Source organism: Indicator indicator, chromosome 12, assembly GCF_027791375.1.
Source record: "Indicator indicator isolate 239-I01 chromosome 12, UM_Iind_1.1, whole genome shotgun sequence".
Classification (NCBI taxonomy): Eukaryota; Metazoa; Chordata; class Aves; order Piciformes; family Indicatoridae; genus Indicator; species Indicator indicator.
Window position 1 is genome coordinate 12,847,426 of NC_072021.1, and position 26,827 is coordinate 12,874,252.

At 36.3% G+C, this 26,827-nt stretch overlaps 1 protein-coding gene across 1 annotated transcript; it reads left to right on the forward strand.

Moving 5' to 3' along the window:
- Positions 1–116: 116 nt before the first annotated feature.
- Positions 117–24,879, forward strand: MTBP (MDM2 binding protein). Its single transcript, XM_054385500.1, has 22 exons — positions 117–192; positions 680–760; positions 1,702–1,775; positions 1,892–2,037; positions 2,485–2,543; positions 3,376–3,520; positions 4,988–5,105; positions 5,678–5,812; positions 6,587–6,681; positions 7,457–7,529; positions 9,150–9,267; positions 10,109–10,282; positions 11,216–11,329; positions 12,647–12,811; positions 13,199–13,292; positions 14,726–14,881; positions 15,287–15,382; positions 18,781–19,047; positions 20,232–20,478; positions 21,615–21,728; positions 23,359–23,424; positions 24,844–24,879. Exons 1-22 carry the CDS (start codon positions 117–119, stop codon positions 24,877–24,879), a joined length of 2,649 nt encoding a protein of 882 aa, XP_054241475.1.
- Positions 24,880–26,827: the final 1,948 nt, after the last annotated feature.

A 26,827-nucleotide genomic window follows, 5' to 3' on the forward strand; every position in this document is an offset into this window, starting at 1 on the left:
GGAGCCCTTTGGCTGTCGCACCGGCGGGAAGCGGAAGCGCTGCTGTGTGAGGGCGGCGCAAGGCTGGCAGCGCGGGCCGTTCAGAGCAGGGACCGCGGCTTCGTCACCGTCTGGCAATGGACCGCTACGTCCTGCTCTTGAGTTGGGGAGATCGCAAGGGCGAGGGTGCTGCGGCCGGTGGCTCCGGGGCAGGTACTGCCGCGGGGGGACGGGGCCCGGAGGGTAGAGGCCGCGCTGTGTGGGGAGTTGCCTGTGGCGGGGCCCGACCGAGCTTGCTTCGTGAGGGTTTTCTTTGCGGTCACTGGTCCAGGACCTGCATCCGTGCAGGCTTTTTTGGATCCCCGCCTGCCTAAATGTGTTTGGTTTGGTTTGGTTTTCGGACAAAGACGGTGGTGACTTAAACCTTCAGAAACTTAGAGGTTTATGTGTTTTGTAGCGACAGTGTTATCGAACTCCGTAGAGCTCCTGAGACGTACACTACCTTAGTGAGACTTGTACCACATCTGACTTTTTTTAAGCTTCCTGCAAATCTGTAATTGACTGTTTAAAAAAAAAAAACCCAAACCTTAAACTTCTAATGTTAAGCTGAACTTTGTACTGCATTTGCAAGAAAGGAAGACTTAATGTCTGTAATTCAGCAGTCTTAAGAAAATGCTTTGTGTTTGTTGTTTTTTTACAGCTGGGGCTGCTGCAACTGTTTATCAATTCCTGAAAGAAAGCTGCAACTCGTTTATAAATGCAGATGTGAGCACATTCCCAGGTAAATGTAGTAACATACAGCAAGGTAAGGTAAATTTCATCAAGGAGCTGAGCTAGGCATGTTTTATGATCTAAGTGAAGCAAGTCAGGAACTGATGCCTAGTTTCTGTAGTGTGCCTAAACCTGCAGGTAAGACTGCTCTTACTGGTACTGTTTTTGTGGAGAACTGTTATGATTTCATCAGCAGATGTGTTAGGAGGTGATCAAATCGATTGGACGCAAGGAATGAAAGAGAAGGGTATTGAAAGACTGACAAATTTCAATCAAGCTTAACAAGAAAGACTAGGAAATGGCTTGCTTCTCAGATGGGGATAGCTTGGTATTTGCATTACTCCTGTGATGTCTTCTAATTTTTTTCAGCTAAAGCAGCATTTGTTGATTGTGTATCAATTCAGAACCTTAATCCATGGGTTAGGTGTCTGAGATTCTTTGTTTAAAAAGTGCTTTCTTAGTTCTTTAACTGGTTTGGATATCTAGTGCTGAGCTCTAAATCCTCATCTTGTCACAACTGTCATATAATTGTAAATAATATGGGGAAGCTACTATATGCTGTTAAAATTTGTAGAGATGGCAATGTTAAGCTCTTTGCAGCTCTCATTCTTTTTGTTGCATAGAAATGTTAAGAGAGCCTCTGGTTTTGTGAACTGTGTAAATCATATTTATGAAAGTTGTGATTTTGTTCAGGTGTGGTACAGCTTCTGCAAATGGAGAGCAATATTGCCCAGAAGGATTTTCTTACTTATCAACAGTCAGTGGATCATTTATAGACACTTGCCAAGACGCTTGCTTGTGCCTTAATACCATGCTTGAAGAAAGTAGAACTTGAGTCATTGTGGCACATTAAATGACCCTATAGAATCTTTCCTCAAAGGTGTTCATTGTAGTAGGAAGAGCAGACTGTAGAGAAATGATTATTTTAAATAATTATTTATCTTTTTGCAGCATGTTCAGTGGCTGGTGTTCCAGGTGTAAAGAAATGGTATTTTGCAAGTCAAGTTGTATGTGGTTATTATCAGGTAAGACATGGGGGTTTTAGAATATAAATTCCTCAGCTGTCTGTCTGTCTCTACTGCAAGTTGAAACTGTGATGTTCAAAATTATTTTGCTTAATTAATTCTTTTTGATTGATTAGTTCTGCAGTTCTGACTGGGAGGAAATAAATTTCGACACACAGAAAAATAAAGAATCTCTCCAAACAAGTATTGATGAATGCTTGGGAGCCATACAAAATTTTGAGGAAGAGGACAATAACAGTAGAGAGTCGCTGTCAATGACTGAGTATGTATATTGTTACTTCTATTAAAAGAATAATGATTTGGCATATAACAGTAATAATCCAAGGGAATCAAAATTTAACAAGTAAAAGTTATTACCAAGGTAACAGTTAACTGTGAATAATCTATTACTATTGAAAATAATTCTATTCTGTTTAAACACAGCGTTATTTTTAGCTAAAGATAATTTCTATAGAATAACTGAACAGTTTCTTAACAGCAGACAAATATGTATCAAAAGAAGTTTCTCACTAATTTGTCATGATTCCTACTTCCAGTTTAACTGCAGAGTGCTTCAAAGTCCTTTAGCCTACCTCAGTAAAAGGGGAGATAAGTATATCTCACTGCCAAGTAGGTTTGTGCAGAAGTATAAATATACAAGATACTATACCAAGCAATGCTCATTGGCTGTAACTTTTTGTTTCTAAATGATTTTGCTCTTTATTTTCAGTATCTATGATGAAGCTGCAGAAAGTCTACATCAGCTAGCAGATAAACTGCCTGCTCCAGGTAATCTCTTTTAAAAAAGCAATCTCATGTGAGTTTATTTTTCTGTGAAAACTCAGCTGGTAAAATGATAATCAAATGGAAAAACTCAGAGAATGTTAGTTTGTAGTTGAATTAACTTACATGCAGCTCTTTCAAGTAATTTAAGGGCATAGAGCCTGAGTGGCATTGCAAATCAGTTTACAGAGTAGTTTGCTACCTTTTTCTTTGAAAGGCTGTATTTTCAGTAGAGTTGAAGGTAGCTGTTTATATAATTAATTTTTTTCGATCTAAAATAGCACCACAGTAGTAATAGACGGGAAGCAGTGTGAAATCCAGCATGAAGCCACAACAGATTTTTATGAAAAAAAATGAAAGTGTTGATATCAGGCTTACTTACTTGCCAGTTGATTGCTAGTGGGTAGGAGCCAAGAAGCTGCAAAGGAAAATAGAACTGGAGATGCATATTGCCTTGCATATTAGAGTTGCATAATACTGCAGTTGTTGATTTGGGATAGCAAAGGAACTGAATGCAGAAAAAAATGAGAAATAGCAGTTTAGAGGTTTTAAAAGGAGGGAAATGATGCAGCAGTTGCACTGCAGACAGCTCTGATCTGTCAAAGAGAGAGAGAAGGAAGGTATACAATGGGTGTAACTGAGAAAATGGCAAAATCGTTCCTGTTAGCAAAACGAGCTAAAAGGCTTGAAAAGGGTTTCAAATCTTGCTGAAGTTACTTGAAGTTGATCTTTAAGCCCATTTTAGTGCTGTAGGTGATAATCAGTACTTTTCTGTCTTTAAATGACAAATTAATTTACTGAATAATGGTACTTTGACTCATACTATAACTTTTTATAGGCAGAGCAATGGTTGATGTAATACTGCAGGCCGTTGAGCAAGATGGACCCAAGTTAAAAGACTGCTTACTTGCTGTCGGTGCCCTGAAACACCTCAGAGAATGGCACTCTGCACAAATCACTATTGCAGCAGATGACTCTAAAGGGTATGCCTTTTATTTTAGGTCTATAAACAAGATCACTTTTGTGTTTAGTATATGTCAGTGGTTTAAAGTAAAACCAGCATCTCAAGTACTTCATGTGTATACTTTGGAAATACACAGATTTGTCTTCTCTTAGTTGTTTGAGGGGTGGAACTACTCATGCTGATTATTGTAAATACATATCCTAACCAGAGGGGCAGGCAGAAAAGCAAGTCCTTTGATGCTTCTCTTTTTATGAAAGCAGAAGGTAAAATATTTTACCTTTCTTTTCCATCACAGGGGCCTATAGTGTGCTTATGATGCTTTGAAGTTGTACTATGCTGCATAATAAGTTGTGTTGTTTGTACTTTTCCTTTTTTTTTTTTTCCCTAAAATCGATACACAACTTTTTTTTTTTTTACTTTAGGTTTTATATGGTATTACATTTCAAGGAGGAAAAAGTGTCTGAATTGGCTCTTTTGAAAATGGACAAAATGCTCAATTACTTCCTAAGACTCTTAACACTTAGGCTACTAATTCAATTCAAAATTAAGTCCAGTAATTTCCTTACTATCTTCCTTTAATTGTTATAAGTAGGCCATGATATGTCTCAGTATAAACCACAGTGTGGTTTGGGTTTTTTCCCTGTACAATAAATAATTTTGTGGATATTGAATAACTTTGCAAGGTCTCTTCCACTTCTCCTCTCCATGTCCAAGATTCAAGTTTTCCTCATAGAATGTGAGATTAAACTTAATTGTAATTTAGTAAAACTGTTGAAAAAGTTGAATGCTCAGTCATTGGATAGAATAAGCAATATATCTACTGTATTGTACTTCCTAAAGCGTGTGGAGGAAGATAAACTTACTTCAGTGACTTTCATGGATGCTTGATCTCAGTACTCATTGATATCTTTCTGTGCAGCCAGTTTTTGACTGAGTATTTTTTCCAATCTTTTTTATGTAAAAAATGAAGCCTTTTGAGCATATAGCTTCTCTGATAAAAGTTCTCTCACTTCTTCTTCCTGTTCTGTTGATGATGATTTCTCTTAGAGGACAGTCTGTCGGCGAGACCCACAGCTACTAGTTGTTGTACCTCTCTGTTGTTGGGTTTGAAAGGTAATACTTGTGCTGCAATCATACCTACTTGCAAGGCTAACTACAAACAATCTAGATGGCCAGTGATAGCCCCAGTGATGGCTATGTGGCTTTGCTGTAGCTTCTAGCAACCAACCTTACCATGGCATTCCTGCAGCTATAGCCAGTCTTATTTCACGTCTGACGAAGTTCTTTGCTGTTATGTTCATGGAGCTGTGAACAACTTCCTTTACAGAGCCTGAACCAACAATTCTAGAATATGTTTTACTTTGTATAATATAAAAGTATAGAAGTCTGTATTAACATACACAGGGCTAAGAGATTATAGGTAAAATCAGTCAAATTGCACTGCATGGTAATTTGTAATAAGATTAATTCTTCTTTATTGTTACAGTAGCTGGCAAAAGATTGCAGACTATCTGTCAGCAGACTTTGTATCTTCAGATAATATCATGAATATTATTGATTTAAAAGAACTCTGGAGAGGAAAGATTCAGATATGGGAAAAAAAGGTAAATTAACATCTTTTCAGCTATGGTTATTTTGTTGTTTAAGCATCTGCGTACATCATCTGAAGCATTTCTTGTACAGTGCATTTTGCCCTTTAAGCCAAATTTGGTTTTGACTATGTAATTCAAGGAGGTATATGTGCAATGTATCTGCGAGGGGACAGCACCTTACTTTTTGGTGTGATGAAAGGATAAATGAGATCAAAGCACTGGGATTTGAATTTCAGAAATGCAGATGGTCTCCTCTGAAAAATTTGCTGTAGAGGTCCTTGTTCAAAATTAGATCGTTTTGCATCTATCACAAGTTACCTGTAACTCTGTAAGTCATTGTTGCAAGCCCATGTCTAATGTTTGTGCAAAGACTGACAACTTTGTGGCAGTGATGTTTATATTTTTAGTATTAAGGTTTTGGATGCAGTAGCTGGGTATCTAAGTAAGATTTTTACCTAGTCTTACAGATCTGCTGGAAACAAATATAATACTGATTGTTTAAAATAGTAATGCATGTGACGACTGGCTGAAGCAAAACACTTTTCCTCTCTCTCTTGACACTTATATTGCCTCTTTTTTTCCAGTTTGGATCACAAGTTAAGTTTCCAGAATTTTGTATCAAGGGCACTTCCATAAAGACTTTCAACACTTCACATTTATGTTCTTGCTTTGGGGCTAAAGAAGAGCGACAATGGAGGAATACTGATGCTTTGCCAGAGGCAAGTTCTGCTCTTGATCTTTCTTTGAGCCACTAGAATTCATCTTTTTTACTTCTCTGAGAAAACTAGTAATTGGAGAAACCTTAGACAGGACTGAAAAATAAAAATGATGACTGCATGAGATTGGGGAATGTGTGTTCATGTGTGTTAACAAAACAAGGCCATAGAATTTCATCTGTTTGTTCTTTAGAATGTGGTACAAACTTTTTTTTCAAGTAAAAATTGAGGTTTTGTTCAATTTTAATACTCAAAATATGTAATTTATTTAAGAATCCTGTGTGTGTTTAACCTTTTCTACTTAAAAACACCCTAACCCAAACTTTTAAAATTAAGTTACTGTTGCTGTTTCATGTTTTCTACTGGAAATTGATACTTGATGGGAACTCTCAAGTTGTATTTGTTGATGAAAAAAAATGAATGTTTATGAAAACCAGTATCAGTTAAGAGATCATTATTTTATTTGCTAAAGTATGTACTTTTTGGATTGCATCCATCTGTTCCCCATAGAGCTTATTTTTCTTTCAGTTTGGATGAGATTAGCAATCTATTTGATGCATGTAGTTGACATTCTAGAAAGCAAACTTTATTAAACACGGTTAAATACCTTCTTTCTTTGTAATATAATTGTGTTTAATATAGTATTATGACATGTTCTTTATTCCTTTATACATCTTTCGGATGTACTTGTAACACAAATGCCTCTAGTAGAGCACTTGAGGAAGTTCTGGGATAACATCACATACAATGCCACAATTTTTCTTTATTTCTTTTCAGGTGTTTCATTACTATGGTCCTGCACTAGAATTTTTACAAATGGTGGTGCTCTCTGATCTTCCTTCCTTTTTTGTATCAGATCTGGAATTTGAGTTGTATCCTTTTTTAAGGGTCTAAGCTACTATGATGATGGTCTGTAGCAGAAAAAAAAAATGATCAGGATCTACCCATCCAGTAGGCAGTAACACATGAGGACTGACAAAGACTCATTCCATTAAAGCCTGCCAGAATAGTAATAAGGGTTCTTCACAACTGGAATTAATGTTGAAATTGAAATTACAGTAACAATAACCAGCTCTTTTTGTATTATTGCACATGTATTTTGTCGTTGATGTGTGTGCTATTTGTGAGGAAAGAATAGAGAAATATTTACTGCTAAGTGTTAAAAAAATCCAAAGCTTACTTGTTAATGGGGATAGTATGTTTCACAATACAGAAATATTTTTCCATAAATCGTGTTTATATTGTGTGTGTGCAAAATGTGTGCCATGGTATAGCAGAAGAGTTTTCTCTTGGGTTGTCTGTGGTGGAGAGATCTCATGGTGTGTTCCTACTGGTATTAAATATAGGTACATTTGGTACCAATCTTAGTGTAACAATAATAGCTGAGACTGCCTAAGCTTGCCAGGATTTTTAATATATAAATACTTGTTTATTCCTGCCTATATTAAAGCTATCAGTGATGTATTTCATTATAACTTTTCCAAGTGTGCCACTTGGCCTGGAAAGGTGAGTTTCGTGTATTTTGTGGACTGGAGTATCAAGTGTTAGACATTTGTACTCCTTATTTGAAATATGATGATAACATGATTTGTAAAATAGATACACAGGTCTTTGTGAAGATGAAGTTCCTTAAACTGTTCTGTTCAGGAGCCTGACAAGAAAGAATATCAATGAGACATCTATGCTGTTTTTGGACCAAATTTCATCTCTTTCTGGAAAGGTAAAAACTTCTTTCTGTATAGCAGAAAAATTAAAATATGTGTATCGCTCATAAGAGATACAGATTGATGTTTTTAAACCTTGTCTCTGTGTAAGCTCCCTCAATATTTAGTTCTAAAGCAAATTTGGCTTTTAAAGGTGAATGCTCTGCAGGTCCTGACAATTTGTAAGCCCACTGAACATTTTTCTCTTTACCTTAGATAAACTTCCATCTAAACCGTTTTTTAAATTTTAGTCCTATCCTGACAAATAATTTCTTTGATATCGTAATTAAGCTATTTTATTTTTTAGCAAAAGACAGGCATGTGTGCAGCCCACAAAATGTATCTAGCTAGTCTGGAGTGGTGAGCTTTTTTATTTTGCATGCGTATATACTGCTTTTCCATTCTAATTCTAGATAAAATAGTTACTGAAACTTTTACAGCCTACACTTTTAATTTTTTTTTTTTTTACTTTTTTTTTTCCTTGGAATGACAATATGATTGTTCATAGCAACATTATTAGTTTGAAGATGTTTTTCCTGAATGTTTGATGTGATGTATGCTTTTTTTGGAACTTTTTTTGTGTATTTATAAAATAAATCTATGCCAATCAAAACAGAACCTGTGATGTGAAAATGCTGATAACAGTTATAATGAATAACTTATGCTCTTTATTTACTGAGGAGATTGTGTTCTATTATCAGACTCTATTTCATCCTCAGCTTTATTTAGGTTTTCAGTAAATTTTTTTCTCTCCACTGCCACTCCATTCTCCATTATGCTTAGCCAGAAGACAAATTCTTTTTCTAATGCTGTACCAAAAATCTTTTTGAGTAGTTTTAGATTGGTAAATATCCCAGGTGATTTTTATTTCACATGAGGATAGTACATATTTGGTCAAATATCTTTTACAATCTAGGAGCTTACATTTCTACCAGATCTTCTGAAGAAAATGGCAAAACAGTTGAAACACCTCAGGCTACTTTTTAGAGTTTACAGATGTTGAATATAACTTGTTTTCAAGATAACAGTTTCTCATAGGATTTTTTTTTCAGTCTGCTACTGGAAATACTACACATTTGTAAGCTTTTCTAATAGCTGTACATGCATTACTTTGTGTATTGCTTGAGTGTTCAAATATGTATACATTTTCTCTTTTTACTGCTTATTGGCCCAAAACTCATGCAGAGATATTAAAGGTAGTCCAATCTGATGAATTGAAAAGAATAATATATAGTGAGGAAAAAAATAGCATATTATTCAAAGGAATGCAGAGTTGCTGATGCCAACTATACCTTTGAATTCTCTTTTCATTCTGTTTTTAGGCAGATTATTGAAAGACTTATCATAGGTAGCAAATACCTTTTTATGTAGGAAGCAGAAATTCAGAAGTTAATGATCTCTCAGCTGGAGCAAAAAATAATGGCAATTAGTGTGTTTATTTTGTCATTATTAGGGTCCTTCTGTGTCAAATGCTGTTCTATCACAATTAGTGTGAATGACAGAAATGCTAAGATTTTTTTTTTTTTTTTTCTTCAATTGAAGTGCATTTGAAGTAGCATCAAATCAGTAGCTCAAGAGTGAAATGTAACACAGGTTTCAGTAATACTGCATCTCTTTTATTTGCTTTCATTATTTAGGTGGGAGCTTTATTCTCATTGCCATGTAATGTAAGCAGTGTAGTGATCCCATGCCCTGCCCAGCTGAGTACCAAGAAATGGAAGGAATATATGGCTAGGAAACCCAAGGTCATTACTGGTAGGTAAAAGGACGATGAGGATGGGCATGTTTTGGTGTGGTTATATCTCTATGTGTCTCTATGTATGTGTGTGTGTGTATATATGTAGTGGGAGTTTTCTATAGATTTAGTATGCCCCGTTTTCTCCTCCAATGAAATTAAGTCAGGGACTGTAACCTTCACAATGCAGAGTTCAGCTATGCAGACTTGTGGAAGAAAATCACTTTTCATGTCATGATAAGCTTTAGGGAAACAATTCATCTCCTTTAAACCATTTCTGTGTCCTGTCTGTCAGGTAAGATGCAGATACCACACACCTGGCCAGAGATTTGCTTCTGCAGGTGAAAAGCCAATATGCTTCACTTAGTTGCTTTCATTCTCACTTAAGCATTTCCAGAAGCTCTTCAGTGCCCTTACATTTAATTTCAACCTCTGCTTGGGCAAGTACAGAGCATCAGGAAATGCTGAACACCTCCAGCTAACAGCTAATATGCTTAAATAGTGATTGGCAATGTGCTTCTTCCTTATGGGGCTATACCTTTCCAAGTGTACTTTATAGCTTACGTTAGAAAGCTGGCCCCTGCTGCAGTCACAGGAGCTGCTGCTGGTAGCATGCTAGCTTTAAGCCAGTTGCATGTTCAACTCATCTTCGGTGTTGTAGCTCATTTTTTTTTGCCCTTTATTTTTAAGCTTCTTAAGGGCTAGACACCAACTGTAGTCAGTGTGTCCCTCAAAAAGATGCTAGTAAGATTGTCACAGAACAGAAGAGAGCAAGTGAAATAATTTTGATGGTGGATTATAGCTTCTTTTAAAGTTGTTTCCCTGAGAGTGTTTCACAATTCTGTCCTGATGTGTTTTAAGTTCCAGAAATTGAGCTGAAAGGAGAATCTTGTCGATATTATTTCTTGCTACAAGGCAATGGCTCTGGAGGATGTAAAGCAACCTTGATTCATTCAGCTAGCCAGATCAATGGTATGGCCACTCTTTCTGCAGCAAATGAAAAGCTGAAGACAAAAGCAGAAGAAACAGAGTCAAGTAAGAGTTATTTATTTAATAATATCTGAATGCAGGCAAACCCTACTAAAATATGTGGGTTTTGTTCATTCCAGTCTGTGTTAAAGAGGTGAAAATAACGACTTACATTCTATTAATATGTATTCTTTCAGCAATATTTTTTCAAATTGATAATATAATAAAAACTTATTTACTTGCACAATTTACTACTGCTATATCCTTTAAATAGACTACATGAAGTTGTAGTCAATAATTTCTCATAACTAGGATTGGTTGTAAATTTTTTTTTAATGTAAAGAGACATCCAGGTAATATTTAACGAAAATGAAATTTGCAGATGCCCTTATAACTCCAGGGTGGTTGGGATATGAGTTGGCACTCATGTCATAGTTACTCCTCTATGTAAGAGGGTGTATGTAGACATTTACCTTAGAGTAGTTGTTCTGTTACAGCTACACATACACAAATTAGCAGCCATTTAGTGTTTGCTCTCAATAACACTGACAAAGAAGAGTGCAGTGACCTGCATCTTATCCACTTACTTCCTTATTATCGAAATAAATCCGTGTGTGATATGACTGACTGCTTACCATTTGTCCTAATTAAAATCCCATTAGTACTGTGTCAGAAGACTGAAAGTCCTTGACCAAATGTTGGGAGAAAACTTTCTTTCCTGGTATCAAACTTTGGATCTTTTTGTGTTCTTTAGATGTCAGTCATGGTGATTGTGTTGTTGTTGTATTGATTTTGTACAGAAATTCAAAAACTTTGGTCAGATATCTATTCCAAGTTTTCCTCATGATATTCAGCTGTAATTATTTTTTTTATGATTACCCATGATTGTCGTTTGATTACTCATTGATTGCCTTTTAAATAGGAAATTTTTATGTTTGCTAAGTTTGTCTTCTTTTAAGAAGTAACAATTTGGTGTCTCAAGTACTATAATCTCTACAGGCTTTCATGTTGCTGACTTTATCAAGACTCTGCCATGTTTTTGTGGAGAGGAGATTGTACAGAGGGAAAAGAAACTGTCTCATCTCCAGGTGTTTGCCTTGAAGGAGTATCTCAGTAAGTAATGGGGAGAACACTAGCAGTTCTCAAACTAGTATTTAAAAAGGTCTTTATTTGAAACTGAAGTTGATGGCTCACCTTTCAAAACTGAGGACAGTTAATACCTTTGTGAAGAAAAAAGTGGACCTTCAAAAAGAAACTTCTAGTAGTATATCCATACTTGTACATCAGTTTGGCTTTCAAATATTGAGGAAAAGAGAATGCTGAACTTAAACTTGTTGGTTATTTGTTACACTAATGCTCTGAATGTTTGAGCATTGCTTTGGAATAACTCTGTGGTAATTAACTTTTTCTTTTCTTTGTTTTTCTTGTTTTTTCCTAATGATCCTTAATGCTTTATGTGACTTCTACAAAATGAAAATATTGTTTTGAGGCTTTTTACTTTATTTTTTCTTGTAGAAATCTTAAAACAGTAGAGGAGAAGTGTGCCTTGGAGATTTGTTACATGTATCATGATAGATCATTCATAATAATCACTGAAAGGTCATCCTCTGTAGATTTTCATGACTTTGCAGAGAAATACATTTGACTGGCCTGATTTTTTTTCTAAGTCCATTGCTAAAAGAGACTCAATTAAACAGAAAAATGCTTCTGAGAGATTGGCTGGATTATTGAAAATGGCATACTGTGAAGATAATGTAAGTGTATTATCATTAACAGAATACCAGCTTAAGGGAAATAAGATTTCTGCTGATAGTCCATCCTTCAGCCCCATCAGCTTTCTGTCATTCTCATTGCCTGTCTATTTAACCCTGATCTTGGGGCCACTTCAGAGCTTGTGCTTGACTTTATTTTGAGAGAGTTAGCTATTTTCATTAGGGTGAAGACTAAATAGGAGCTGTTGGGATTTGTTAGTCATCCTAAATCATATCAGAATTACCTGACCCTTCTGAGGTCTGACTAAAGACCAGAACAGTCTGTTGTTTATATTGAACGATTCTCCTGCAACAGCAGTGAAATTGGGTGGCTAGGAGGTTCTGCAGAGTGGAACTTTTCTATCAGGCTCATAATGTTCAGATGTTTGTCTCTGGAGGGATCAAATCTGGATGTACTTAGGAAAACAAATGTACAGAAATTAAAGGACTGTGAAAAGTTGATTCCCATATGATTTCAGCTAGTCTCACTGCTAAGTTTATTCACTTGCCCATGGAATATACCATCCATGCCTTGCTTAAGGGTACAATAGTAAGTGTCCACTTGCTTAAGTAATTGTTTTGGGGTGGGAATTTTGATTGTTTTTTAACAGGCTCCAGTTATTCTTTGTTACTTAGAGAAACACTACTGTATCTGCTTTCTTTCTCATTCCTTTTACAGAGAGAAAGGAACTGACCAACCAACCTCCAGTTATTTCTACAGCTGAGTTCAAAAACTTGTTAGAACTTACAAGAGAATGTTTTTGGAACCTGTGCAACACTCGTCTTCCTAAACCTGTTTTAGAGAAGGCTGGCAATAAAACCAGGTCATACACTGTGACTTCTGGTATGTATTATTATTTAGAAAATACACTGCTTAGTTCTCTTTCAATCTGTTTTCATACCTTTTACCAAAAGAGTTAAAAATAGAAGGAAAAATAGAGTAGAGTACAATTACACCCTCATTGACTATTTCCTTTCTTTATCTCAACAACAACAACAAAAAAAAAGGGCAGAAAATGTTTCTGATCACAGCACCAGGCAGATTTTTCGGAGATGTTTTTATGTGAGTGTGTAGATGTGTGTGTATTTATTTATTTTTTTATATAAATATATATAAAGGACTTTATATATGTATGCACACAGATATTTATACACATATGCATGTATATTTCATTAAAGAATTAAGATTCTTTTTTTCTGTGAAGGCTTACCCACCATATATTTCTTGCAGAATCTGATTTAATGGAGCTGAATCCATTGGAGTGGGCAGAAAGTCATGTTCTTCAGAACTTGGAGAATTTTGAAAAAAACAAACAAAAAATGAGGTAATGGTTAAGTACTGGAGGTTTTCTTTGTGGTAGCCATTGAAAATCATTCTAGAGGAACTGTGTATGTTGACAGCCATTCTGTAAACTGTTTTGAAATACATTGATAGTCTTTCAGAGGAAACCTTGCTTAAAACCAAGTTTCTGTCAATTTCCAAAGGTGTTTTTTCTTGTATTTAAAGCATTATTGTTTTGATTTGTATGGACAAAATGCAACAGAAAGTTAGCTAAAAGTAGCATAGTTCCAAAACTAAATCACCAGAATGGCAGTACTAGAAATCAGAAGCCATGGTAGAAAAATATAAAAAGTTTGTTTTGTTTTTTTGGTCACAACATGCCCTGAGGCATAAAGATAGTATAACAGGTTTTGTCAGCATGTATAATGTATTTCTAATCCCCCTGTATTTCCTAGATAGTGCTTGGTATCAGGTCTCAAGTCAGTTTCAAGTACAAGGTTCCATTTAGTTTGTTTGAAATTTATATTTAACTTTGTTTTCACTAGAGTCCTGTTTAGTTGAAACCTATAGACCTTAATATATATTACTTAATATAGTCTCTTGATTTCAGTTTAGCTCTCACTTTATATAGGACTTAATGATCTTTACTGCATCTTAACATTTTTTTGCTGACAGACCTTTAGAGCCAGCTGTCCAACTGCCTATTTCTTACACACTTCTATCCCATTTCTGTTTTTCAAATGCCATACTCTGCCATGGCCTAGATTGAAGTTATATTTGTCAGAAATTCTCACATTAGATATCTGCTTTCTCATGGGTATTGTCATTATTATTATTGGCATTTTTAAACTCAAACAGGTAAAGCTTTTCCTTTTTGAAAAGGTTCCTGTGGGACCTTTCTGTTTTACAGTCAGTTAGTGAACATTTCATTACATTCTGGACTGATTATGTTCTGCTTATCCTGAATCAGTGTACAGCATCATTATTAACAGTGGAAAAGAACTTTGCTATACCTGATTGAGGACACTAAGAAAAAAGTAATGTGGAGAGTTGAATGCTTAGAGGTTTTATGGTTCCTTTGCTGCATATTGCTTGTAGGTTTTTTAAGAGGAATTAATTTCTTACCCTATAGGTTCATAAATGGAAAAAGGGGATGAATAATATTCTTCCCATGTTGTCCTTTCTAACTGAGCTCTAAACCCTTGAAGAAAGTACTTTCTTCAGTAGAATGGTAGAGAATTTGCATCAAATATACTTTAGCATGAACATTTGTGTAAATATTTTTAAGGAACAACCTTGTTGATTTTACTTTAGAAATCTGTTTTATTACTCCAGACTAACAGTGATTTTTTTTTTTTTTTTTTTAACTTCTTTTTTGTTGTTGTTGCTCATACAATGAGGTTATCACTACACTGAAAAGAAAAAAAGCCAAATCTTAGATTGGTCTATTTTTTTCCCTTTGTCTTTTTTTTTCAGAGTTTCTATGTTTGCACATTCATCTGAACAATTGCTGGGGCATAAAGATAGCCAGCGGGAGTCCTTGACGTTGCTGGATGCTAAGGAATTACTGAAATATTTCACACCAGAAGGGCTGCCAGTTGGTGATCTTCAGCCACTGCAAATTCCCAAACGGTATAAAGCCAGCATATTAAAACCACTGAAGACCATACTCAGAACTGATGCAAGGGAGTGTGAATAATGACCGAATGAGTTTCAGAATGGCCTAAGTGGATTCAAAATGGGGTGACAATTGCCTGATCTTGTCAATAAATTATGTGTAGCAGTGACCTCTAAACTGGTTGCAATGTCTTAAGAGCTTCTCTAATGGTAATGCCTCAGGAGGTATTAGTTGAACTTAAATTCTCACTTCAGTAAAGATTTAATTCTCTATTGATGCTCTTACCACAGGGGCTTAGCTACAGGATCTGCTGTTTTGGCCTTCCTGTGTTAAGGAGGGATTTTTTTCCTGACTTTTGGAAGTATAGTTTATCATGACTGTAACTAGTTAAAGTAGATTTGTATTTTTTTTCTTTTCAGTGAGAACACATTCCTTTTGACACCAGCGCTGACTCCTCGGAAACTCAGGGGTTTACCTTTTGAAAAAGCAACTGGATGCCATTATCATGGACTGGAGTAAGTTTCCTGACTTCTTTTTCCAAAATTATGTTCCAGCTTCTGGTCAAGGTATCACTAGAAACATTTCAAGCCACTTGAGTGTTAATTATGGAAAACTTTATGTATCTTTTTCCTTCAATGGAAGAACTTTGCATATGCCAACTCTTCATTTCTTACCTTTATTCCCTAGTTTAAATTGCAACACTCCTGCCTCAGTGGTAATGTAAAATCATTTAAATCTTTCTTCTAAGTTGTACTACTGTAACTATTCTCAGAGTCTCTACACATTTTGGTTCAGAATTAGAAGTGGCTAGGGGAGCAGGGTTCTTTGGTACCTATGAAGTCCCTGGAGCAGAACAAATTGAACTACACAGGTAGTTTCTACTTTGATATGAAAAATACTTTCAGAAAAATAGTAATGAGGTTTATGAGCCCAACTGTGAAGCTACCTACATGTTCAGGAAACTAAAAACCAGCAGGTGTCAGTGATAAGAATCTTCAAAAGGATCAAATATGGTTAGAACTGTACTTAGTCCCAGACAGCCAGTGTCAAAGCTTCAGGTGGGCAAACATCAGATAATGGAGCTGCATTAAAATTGCTTGGAAAAAATAATATTGCCTTTGAGATGATAAAAAGGACATACACAAATGCTAGAGTAGATAATTCAGTGTAACTCTTTTGTGTAGACAGACTCTTAGTCTAGTTATAGTATATATTGAGAAATGCAGTGGATACAAAGTGTAGGCAGTTCACTGTTTGTGCAAATTTTTGCTGCCTCCTAAAATCACATTTACAGATTATCAGAATATGACTAATAGTATGGCTGGTATTTTTCTTTTTCCTATCAACTGCACAGATCATCTGGTGAAGCCTGTGTTTAATATCTGGTAATTTTAGCCATGTTCTCTAGGGAAGTGAAGCAGTGATTCTGTCTGCTTAGCTGTTTCCTCTCCTTTTCTAAGTGGTAACTCATGAGCCTGTCAACCTTTTTGGGTTTGTAACAGAAGACACAGATATGCCCAGGTAGATAGGAGAAATGCAGATTTGTCTTCCCAGGTGTGAGGAGGAAGCATTTGGGTCTTGTCTATCGGGTGTGTGATAGCGTGTTAACCTACCTGACCTCAGCAGGAGGCATGCATGGAGATTCAAATAAGGCACAGCACAGCTTGTGCTGCCTCTTCTCATAGCAAAACATGACAGGTAGCACCACAGAGAGGCCTGGATATTGTAAATAGGAGACCTTGGTATGTTACAAGGGGAATGTGCTTGCAAAAAGGGAGGGAAGGTGTAGAGTGATGTGGTAGAAACTAGTGTGAAAGGGAGGAACCTACAGCTGTACAACCAGGATATCTTGTACCAAGAGTATCATGTGGTCTCTGGAAGCAGATAGGTAGAGAGATGTGTTTCATACTATGCAGTTATGATTGCCATTTCCATCTGCATAGCTGCTATATTTATATTTGGAAATAAAGTCTTGTCAACAAAACTAGGAGTAGCAGTTATGATGAAATCAAATTTCTGGTGTAATGAACCTGTGCCAAACACTTGAATCCTGTGTTGCAAAGAGAAAGTAATTGCTGTTAAAGCAGAGTGAGCAAAAAGGCAATTTAACTTCAGAAGATAAAAACATTTTTATCGTTGTAGGGGATGTGATTACTCAGGGGACTGAGAATATAAATAAGGAAAATTAAATACCTTGAAATTTGTAAGTTTAAGAGAACTTACTCTTATCAGATAATGAATTTATTTCTAGTGGAAAGTCTTACACAGCTGTAGAAATGGATTCTCCAATCTGTTATTAGAGAAGTGAATTTCTCCCTTAATATGAAAATACTCCAAAGAAAGTGGAAAAATCAGATCTAGCAATTTAACATGACTTTGTGTTAAGAGCTAAAAGTAAAGAATATGTCTGGAGTTCCTAAGGGTAGGAAAAATTGCTAAGTAGTTTGGAGGGTGGGCTGAGAGATAGTTCACATTGTTCAGAACACTTGTCAAGAAAAGGAAGGAATAATACTGGATAACACTGTCTTTCCTGCAGTAGAAGTAATGTAAGTTACTGGGCAGTGAGACATTGGTATCTTGCAAGGAATCTCTGGAAATCATTTACACAAGAGAAAAAAGTTAGTTAAGATGCATGTTTGTATTTTTGTCATCTCATGTTTCCCTGAGTTAGCACTGTTCATTTGTTCTCCTTTAACTCCACCAGTTTCTTCTTTTGACTTGGTTGATTAAACCACATACTCTTAGGAATCAATAGGAAGCTGGGAAGCTTGTGTTTGTTCAATAGCACTTCTGTATTTGTAGCACTTATAAAACGTGAATCTCTCATAGCAGTGCTTATCTTGGACAAAGCTAAAGGTTGCTTTTCCAAGGAGTGCAGTTAGCAAAGAACCTAGACTAAATAGCATTTAAAACAGCTATTGTGCCCTGCCTTCCTTGTAGTTGCACTCAATTAATACAATCTCAGAGCACCCAAGGTTTTTGGGACAGCCTAGCTCTTCCAAAAATTATGTCAGTATCATTGCATTTGAAGATTCCTGAAGCACTCATCACTTGCAGTTTTCATATATTGTACTTTAGGGTGTTTTCTTCAGGTTTTTATTATGATTTCTTTATGGCATATGCACTAAGAAATCTTGGGTGGATTGTTTGGTTTGGTTGGGTTTTTTTGACTGGGAAATTTGCATTTTTGCAGAAGAAACAGGCATGTTAAATGAAGACATTATCATGTTAGAGTGTATAATTTTTTATGTAATAACCTGATGTTTTCTGGATTTCAAAATTTTGGTGGATGCTTGCCAAATCTGAGGTCTGAAGCTACTGTATCCATTATGATGTGCTGGTTCATCTATTTGGGTTCTGAGCCATCCTCATCACTGTCACAGCAGTCAGTGTATTAACAGGGGCAACATCTGTTATGTACAGACAGAATATGAAAACCAGTAATACCAAAAATAGAGAGACTGGTGATATAAATGTGTAACACAGGGCTGACTGTAATGAGCAAAATATCCACTGTCAGCATCCTAGTCCATCACTTCCTGTTCAAGGAAAAAATCTGCTAATGTCCATGGAATCTTGTAAGACCACAGGGTGAAGGTCTACAAGCAGTGTGATTCAGCTTCTTTGGAGTTAGACTTAAATGCAGCTAAATCCATCAGGCATGTGTTCATTTACTGGGCTGTTTTAAGGTACCTTTCAGAATAATGCAGCTGTCCAAACAAAAAAGGTTTTGGAGATTACATGATAATCAAAAGTTTTGGTTTTCTTGTTTGTTTGGGGTGGGGGTTTTTGTTTGTTTGTTTTGTGTTTGTTTGTTTGTTTTTTGTTTGTTTTTTTTTTTCCTCTTCTGATTGTAAGAATGCAGAGGCTTTTTTTTTTCTTCTCACAGATTTCTCTCCAATTTCAATTGTAGATATTGTCTGGATACCAGAAGAGCCTTAGAGAGAGATGTGAGTTATGCTGAACTTCAAACTCGTCTGATTCGCTATGAAACTCAGACTACTTGCGCCAAAGAGTGCTGCCCTGTGCCAGTTGTCCTGAGCCCTCTCCCATCTCCTGCAGTCTTGTCAGAGCCTGGAAGTGTCCCTGATGGAGAGTCTTTACAAAGTGAATTCCAAACAGAGGCGTCAAGGCTAAAACACAGATCAAAAGAGTTGGATTGCTTTTATCCCAAGAAAAGGTAATATACTGAATTAAGTAAATCTGTGGCATGAAATATTTCAGTAGTCTCTTGTGAAGTGCATCCTTTCTTTCATCTCAGATGACTTTAGTGAAGCTATCTAGACGAATGTTCTAGTTGTTTATTCCTCTTTATTTTTTTCTCAAGTGTGACCTCTTATTGGTAACATTAAATTAATCAAAACCATGCAGCACAGACACTTTTTATTTAAGAGATTGGGAGTTATATCTCACAAAGTCTCAATGTGTTTGAAAAGATGACAGATAGCCTCATCCAGGACCAAAAACTGTGTCAGTGCTGTTACAACAATAATAACTAAAGGTTTAGAAAGCCAAGCACTGTACAAACAGAATAATTTAATTCCTGATCCAAAGGCCTTCTGGTATGAGATGACCTATCAGAATTCAAACTTACTGTCAGCCTTGTTTATTAACATCTTATCTGGAAGTCTAGTTTTTAGGACTTTACTTTGTACCTTCTTCTTTACTCTGAAGATGCAAACTCAGTGTCAAGAAAAAAAATTTAACTGCTATGTAGCACTATGCTGAATTCACTTTTTACTGTAATACTTCTTCCTTCTTTCCAGTGTGATACCCTTTGCAATCTAATCACAGTAAGCCTGTTATAGAGGTATGGTTTTAGGAATATCGTATCTTTTGCAGCTCATTGAATATTTAGAAAAGATGTGATTGTACTTAGCAATTCCTCAATTGGAGTTTCAGAATTAAAGATGCTCTTACAATTGAAGGATAAAGCTTTACAGTAGAATTGTCATGCCCACCTTAGCATAGTTAAAGACAGATTGTGAAATTCTCATAGGACCAAAAGAGATTAGATAGTTTCAAGAAGTTTTTTCTGATCCTGAGACTGGAGGCTAGCAAAATTGGCCTTTCCTAGCTATCTAGATGAAGATTCTGCATGCAGACCTTCTTCCAAACACTTTCTCTTCTTAATTATCCTGTATCTTCAGTTCATTTCTTGACTTTTTTATTCAGTGCAATGGTTCTATTACCAGAGACCAAATCAGTCAGGAAATTATTCTTCCAATATAAGTAAAGTTACATAACAGAATCCTGTCTGCTGTACAGCACCTGACACTCTTGCAGCAGCTTGTATAGCAGAAACAAAGGCACAGAAGAGTCAGTACAAAACCTGAAACTTCTTTTATCTTTTTTTTTCCCCAGGCTAACCAAATCTGAGAGTACAGATTCCCTCCTCTCTCAGGCAAGTGGAAGTACTGGGAGTCACTGTACAGTTGCCGTAAAGAGGAATCGCTCTGAAAGAGCATTTTCTGTTGCTTCACTGCCCTTGAAACAGCCTGGTCAGCCCCACAAAGTAATCACTGAGGTTGGCTCAGCAAGTCACTTAAGTGCAACTGAAACCCAGGCTTCAAAGCCAGCTAAGGAATCAAGATCCCAGAAACATACAAGGGTAAAGGTCTACATTATTAAGAGCATCTGTTTAACTTCTTTCCATGTGACTTGGTTCATTCATTTACTCTTTTTTTTTTTTTTTTTTTTGGAGTTAGAGTGAACTGATTTAATCTCTATTTGTTATTATTAAATTTCTCTCTATTCACTTGTGTAAATGAATTCTTGAAGGCACTGTGGAAAGTGCTGCAGAAGAAAAGAGTGAAAAAAATATGTAAGGTATATCATGTCATGCCCAGGGAATTAAGACTGAGAGAGGTTAACAGCTACAAAGAAAAAAGGTGGGAATGTATGTCAATGAATAGGATTTATGAAATTTAGAAAAATCCATATAAAACCTAAAGGTACCAAGGAAATATCTGTGCTAGAAGTGTCCAAGCCTTGTGGAAGAACAGACTATTCTGAGAATAAAAAAGATATTCCAATAATTGTACAATTCCACTAACTGAGATAACACTTAAATACTTTGATGCAACAATGTTTAATTAATAGCTGTATATATTAGCAATGCCACTTTTCAAATGCAGTACACAAAACTTTTTCTGGCTTGGTGGTACCAGCAAGAACACTGCATGAATGTTGATGTTTTACTGTCAAAGGCAAGTTGAGGTGACCCAAATAAGCATAAATTGATCTGACTCATTCAGATCTACAGCAAAGTTTATACATTTCTCATGTAAAGAATGTCAGTAAATCTTTAAATCTGAATGTAGTACCTGATTTTTTGGTTTTGACAATATTTTTAATATAAATGTGCTAAAAAAGAGAATATAAAGAAAAGTAATATATGTGCATAATATTTTGGAGAAGAGAAAACCCAAGCCATTATGAATTATTTTCTGTCTTCCAAGCCCCATGTGAATATTCAATGATTCTTTAAATTAGTTTCACATGTAAGCATTTCCTTAATTTTTGAGATGAAGGAAATGCAAATAGATTGTTCAATAACTCTGCCCAGTTTTGGTCAGGGGGTTGACAGTATTTGGCCAATAGATTAATGACAGAAGCAAGATTAAAAAGAAAAGATAAGGTGTTTGTGGTTTTGTTGTTTGCTTGCTTGTTTGTCTTAATTCCCTTTGACAATATTTCATGCTAATAATTGGGATGAACTTTTGAGTGTGTTTCTCTTTTTCCAAGATGCTGAAGGAAGTGGTTGCCAAGACTCTTCAAAACCATGGAATTACAGAGGATCACAAGTGTTTTGTGTCATGCAGCCAGCGTCTATTTGAGATATCCAAGTTCTACTTAAAGGTAACTAGAAGACATGCTCTTACAGTTGTTTATTTTTAGTGAAGTGAATCCATTCCTGACTAAAACTTGAGATGGACTGTGTGATATTCAGACTTGAGCTAGTATTTCCTAGTGCTGTCTTAGTGTGTAAGCGTGGATAAGCCTTTGGACTTGTTCTTAAATGCAGAACCTAGTTTTAAAGTATATTTTGGTAGTTGTTTTATTTGTTTGTTAAGCCTTATAAAGTAGTAGTCTTTTATTTGAGATAGTATGCTAAAGCAGGTCTGTTAGATAAGGTTGTGTTTGCATATAGCAGCTATTTCACAGCCACTGCTGTGCAGCTCATCTTCTCCCTTGGTTTAAGGCTGTTGGCTCAATAGGTAGCTGACTCAGAAATTCTAGTTCCCTGATGTGCTCACACAAGTCCTTGTAAACACATTGTAAGTATGCACTACTATCTAACACATACTGACTCAGCAGCACCCTGTAGAATGGCATCAGCCTCGTTTTTAGGAATGGATGATAATTCTTTACACAAAACCTAGGAGACTTTGTGAATCAGTGCTTCAGTCCATGTTACTTAATCTGGACACAAACCCAAGTTAAATTACAGGAGGGGGTGTGTAAAAGCTCTGTTTATTTGCATACGTTTGGCCTACCAGTCTTTGTGAGCTTCGTTTAGCCAGCTTCAGCAAAGGTGATTTGAGCTAAACAAAGCTGCAGTGGAAGAGAGATGAACGCTTACACAGCATTTAGAACATCTTGCTGCTGAGCACCAATTTCTTAAATGGTTAGGACATAGTTGAACAGTCATTTTTGTAAGCACTCCCAAAATCTCCCTGAAATGTGCCCTCAAGGAAGACCAAAGTCAGAAAGAGCTCCATGTAGGGATTAGGGCAAATCAGACAGGTTCACAATTCCATTCTAAGTAGAAGAGCAAGAAGAAAGATTACTGCAGTGATCCCGTCCATTGTAAAGCTGATTTAGAGACAGATGTAGCAGGGATTTGTTCCTCTGAACTGTCTTGTAGCCACAAGTCTGTAGGAGCCCTGTGAAGCCCTTTCTGTGCTGTGCAATTCAGAAGTGTGTTATCACAGGCATTGTTTTCCTTCAAAGACAAGCAGTAAACTAATTTTCTTAGGTTGCCTTCCTCTTTAGGTAAGGTTACAGGCTTGCTTTAAGGGGGTGGATTAGGTTGGGCTAACTGGACTGCAAAACAAATAATTCTGGATTTTCCCTTTCATGCACTGATTTTCTTGCTTTTATTTGTTGTTCTTTGCCAGAAGTCTTTATTGCAAATGTAAGCATGCTGTTGATTTCCATATTTATATAGAAATGAGATTTCAATCAAGACTATAAGAACTTCAAACATTTAAGGAACAAAAAAGTTTCTGAAAGTGTGCAGAAAGTTAGAAAAAGCGTGACTCATTTGTATGCTTGACTGGGTTTGGACTGCTCTAGGGAAAGCTGCAACCCATTGGAATAACTTTAGATTAAAAAGGAAAAAAAGGCAAAGTCAAGTAGCTCTTCTGTGGTTCTGATCAAGGTGATAAAAGTATAACACCTCCCCTGGTTATTGGGGCTTTTATAATCCAAATTAGAGTCACCATATCAGTTTGTTAATTTCTGTGGCTTTTTGTTTCATATTTAGGATCTGAAAACTTCTAGAGGGCTTCTTGAGGAAATGAAGAAAACAGCAAATAACAATGCTAAACAGGTAAGACCATATTTATTTGTTCCTGTAACTAGCTAGATGTAGGTGTAGCAGCTTGGCTGTGGGATGGTTTAGCCCACAGCTTTAAGACATGAAGACATACATTCCTTTGGCTGTAGGTCCCATTTCATACTCTGGTCTCACAAAAACTTCCTCTCAATCAGTAGTCCCATGGGAAAAATTTCCAGCTGCATGTATTCAGATTTTAGATGGTGTTCTAGTTACAGCTGTCAACATGATGTGCCACAGTGAGAAATGAAGGCGATGAATGTTTATCACTGGAGGAAAAAAAGAATTAATTTTTCCTTCAGTTGTAGGAAGCAATAAAGAGATCTAAAAAAGGGAATAGATTTCTTTGAAGAAGCAATGAAAATCAGTAATTTTAAGTTTGGGAATAACTAACCATAAGGGATATCAGGTGAACTTATTTATTTGTATGGTAGGACAGTAGCACAGAGCAAATTACAAGAATAAATACTCCTGTCTCCCAGAAACTAAGTAACACTCATTTAAATTCTGAAAAACCTGCTGAGGTGACTCCATGATTTCAAAAGAAGTCTAATGAATGTGTATAGTACAGTTTTCAAACTCACACATGAAATGGGAGATTTGGCCTGGAGAAGTCATATAATAAAACCCAAAGTTGCAGGGAAAGCTGCTAGATCCCCACAGAATTTAATCTATGAGATCAGTATTTATTGTATTCTGTACTGTGTTACCTTGTGAATTGGTTCCAACAGTTCATAAGGTTTCAAAAACTAGATGGGTTGTGATGTTTGGTGTTGAACTGGGATATTGTCTTGATGTACTCTGTCCTGATGTTTCTCACCACCAGCTTTCTCTGGGATGACAACCAGAAATTTTAGGTGTATTTGCTGTTGGCAAAACAGACATTAAAATTTGATGTCTCTTAAGCTAGCCATTTCTCCCTCTATTATAGAATACTTTGAAACTGTTACCTTATAAAAAATGTAATTGCCCAGGAATTGTCAGTGGTCTGAACAACTGTCCTGTTTGGGAAACAGCAGTAACAATGGCAGGAGATAGAGCAGTGCACAAATTACCCTTTTCTTTTTCTTCTTTGGAATGGGATAGGAATTTTCTTGTGCTGGAAACACCTAACCTGGTTAGCATGGTGTGTGCACCTTGTTGCTAGTAAATGGAGAGAGTGAAGTAGCTCCATTCAGGGGATTTAAAATTGCCTTTTTCTGAAGACAAGGCATTCTGTAAAATTAAATACAGTTCTTGGACAATTCTGTATGCTTTCAGTTTCTTAAACGTTCTTACTCCTTTTGAATGAATTAATTTTCAATTCTGTTTGGTAAATGGTGATAAAGAAAGAAGTACTAGTGCATGAGATGTTCTTAAGTTGCTTTCAAGAACCAGAGTGAGGTAAATAGCTTTTCTCATTTATTTTTGCAGGTGATTGAATGGGTTTTGGAGAAGACTGGGAAGTAGACGTACTGCATGGCTGCTCTTCACACCTCCTTCTTCAGGGACAGAGCATTTCTGATGTAAGAAAAGCATTACACTGCTTAACACACGCACACAGACACACCAGAAGGGCTTTGGTCAGTCTAATTATATAGACTCATTTCTCAAGCACAATACCATGTTTTGAAATATGTTTTTAATACTTAATTTTTAATTTTTTTTAAAGGTTCACAGGAAAAAAGTGTTTTATTGTATATGCATATTTATTATGTTTCATAGTTGAAAGGAATATAGCTTGACTTGGTTTCATTTTTATGGTTTTAAAGCAGTATATTTGTTTTTTTATGTGAATAAAAAGTTCGCCAGATTTAATAACAAAACTACTTTGTTTTAGCTTTTTGTGTGAAGCCCTCCCTTTTATTTATTACTCTTTGTTGTTGTATCAGCTGTTTACTGCATCAACCATTTAACATTTTATAGAGTAATTAAGAACAGTTCCTATGCTGTAGGTGAAAGCAAACAAAATCAGAATTCGAGTCACAATTACTTGTGGTGTATGAGAAACAAAAAGGCACATCTTTTGAAACTTGGTGTAAGGTCCCACTAAAGAGAGGTTAATTGTTTTACAAGCTGAATTTCCAGTATAATTTCATGTATGCTCTTTGTAACACCCCTTAGACACAGTTCAGAACAGAATTCTGAGATTTCTTTCCCTGGTGGAGAAGAAAATCAAAATTATAGTGGTGATGATGATTGTGAGAGCTGTGAAAGAGTTGGCATGCTGAGATGAAATGTGATGGAAAGAACAATTTCTACCTGACTTGCAAGCACAGTAGAATAGCAAATTTGCGCTGTCTCCTTAAGGCTCAGGCATGTACCTGGCTTTTACTGCTAAAATTATTTGAGTTAGGATTATGTAGAGATGAGGAATTTCCTACCAGAACAAATGCATTTTACAGCTTTCACTATTAAGGATTTGCTATTTAAAAGATATTTTTTTGGCTAGTGTATTTATAACACTATTAATCATATAAACATGATTACAGGTAACATAACAGCAGGTCAAGGAGGGTCTTTTCCTGCTCTGCTTTGCCCTGGTGAGACCACACCTGGAATACTGTGTCCAGTTTTGGGCTCCCCCATTCAAGAGAGACAGGGACCTACTGAAGACAGTCCAGCAGAGAGCTAAAAGGATGATTGTGAGACTCGAACATCTCTCCTGTGAAGAAAGACTGAGAGACCTGGGGCTGTTTAGTCTTGAAAACGCTGAGAAGGGATCTCATCAGCGTCTATAAATACCTGAGGGGTGGGTGTCAATATGAAGGAGACAGTCTTTCTTTTTGGTGCCCAGTGGTGGGACAAGGAAAAATGGACACAAGCTAGAACACAGGGGGTGAGGATGTTGGAGCACTGGAACAGGCTGTCCAGAGAGGTTGTGGAGTCTCCTTCTCTGGACACTCCTGAATATGTTATTGTATGACCTGCCCTAGGTGCTTTGGCAGGATTCAGCTCTAGAGGTCCCTTCCAATCTCTAACATTCTGTGATTAAAATGGAAAGGTGCAGTGTTATTATTTGCTATATTTTGAAAGGAAAGTGGATTAAGCAATACCAATATAAATGAAATGGAAGAAAAAATTAACTACATCATGTGCAAGTTAGACAATACTTGAAAATCTGCTCATTCTCTAAAGAACGCACCTGATTTTGTGACAAGTATTCTTTGCTTAATTCCATTTTCTGTAAAGCCAAGCTCTAAGGAGGTGTTTCACATCTAAAAGGATCTTGCATGTAACCCTTCTGTTCCTTTGTTCCAGTATCATTGTTCGCTGGACTCTACAAGACCTTTTATATGTGGTTGTGTGCTTGTTTCAACTGCATTCTGAGCAGTAGTAGGAAAGCTGTGTGGTTGTTTTACCGTGAGGATAGGCTGTAGTGAATACAATGTGTATTGTACATGCATAATGTAGCCCA

What these genes read in the sequence shown, in the direction of transcription:
- MTBP (XM_054385500.1), top strand. Translation starts at nt 117, where the DNA reads ATGGACCGCTACGTCCTGCTCTTGAGTTGGGGAGATCGCAAGGGCGAG. An exon ending in AGCAGAAGAAACAGAGTCAA is followed by an intron (nt 10,283 to 11,215) that starts GTAAGAGTTATT and finishes TAATCTCTACAG; the next exon opens with GCTTTCATGTTGCTGACTTT. An exon ending in TGCTTTTATCCCAAGAAAAG is followed by an intron (nt 19,048 to 20,231) that starts GTAATATACTGA and finishes TTTTTTCCCCAG; the next exon opens with GCTAACCAAATCTGAGAGTA.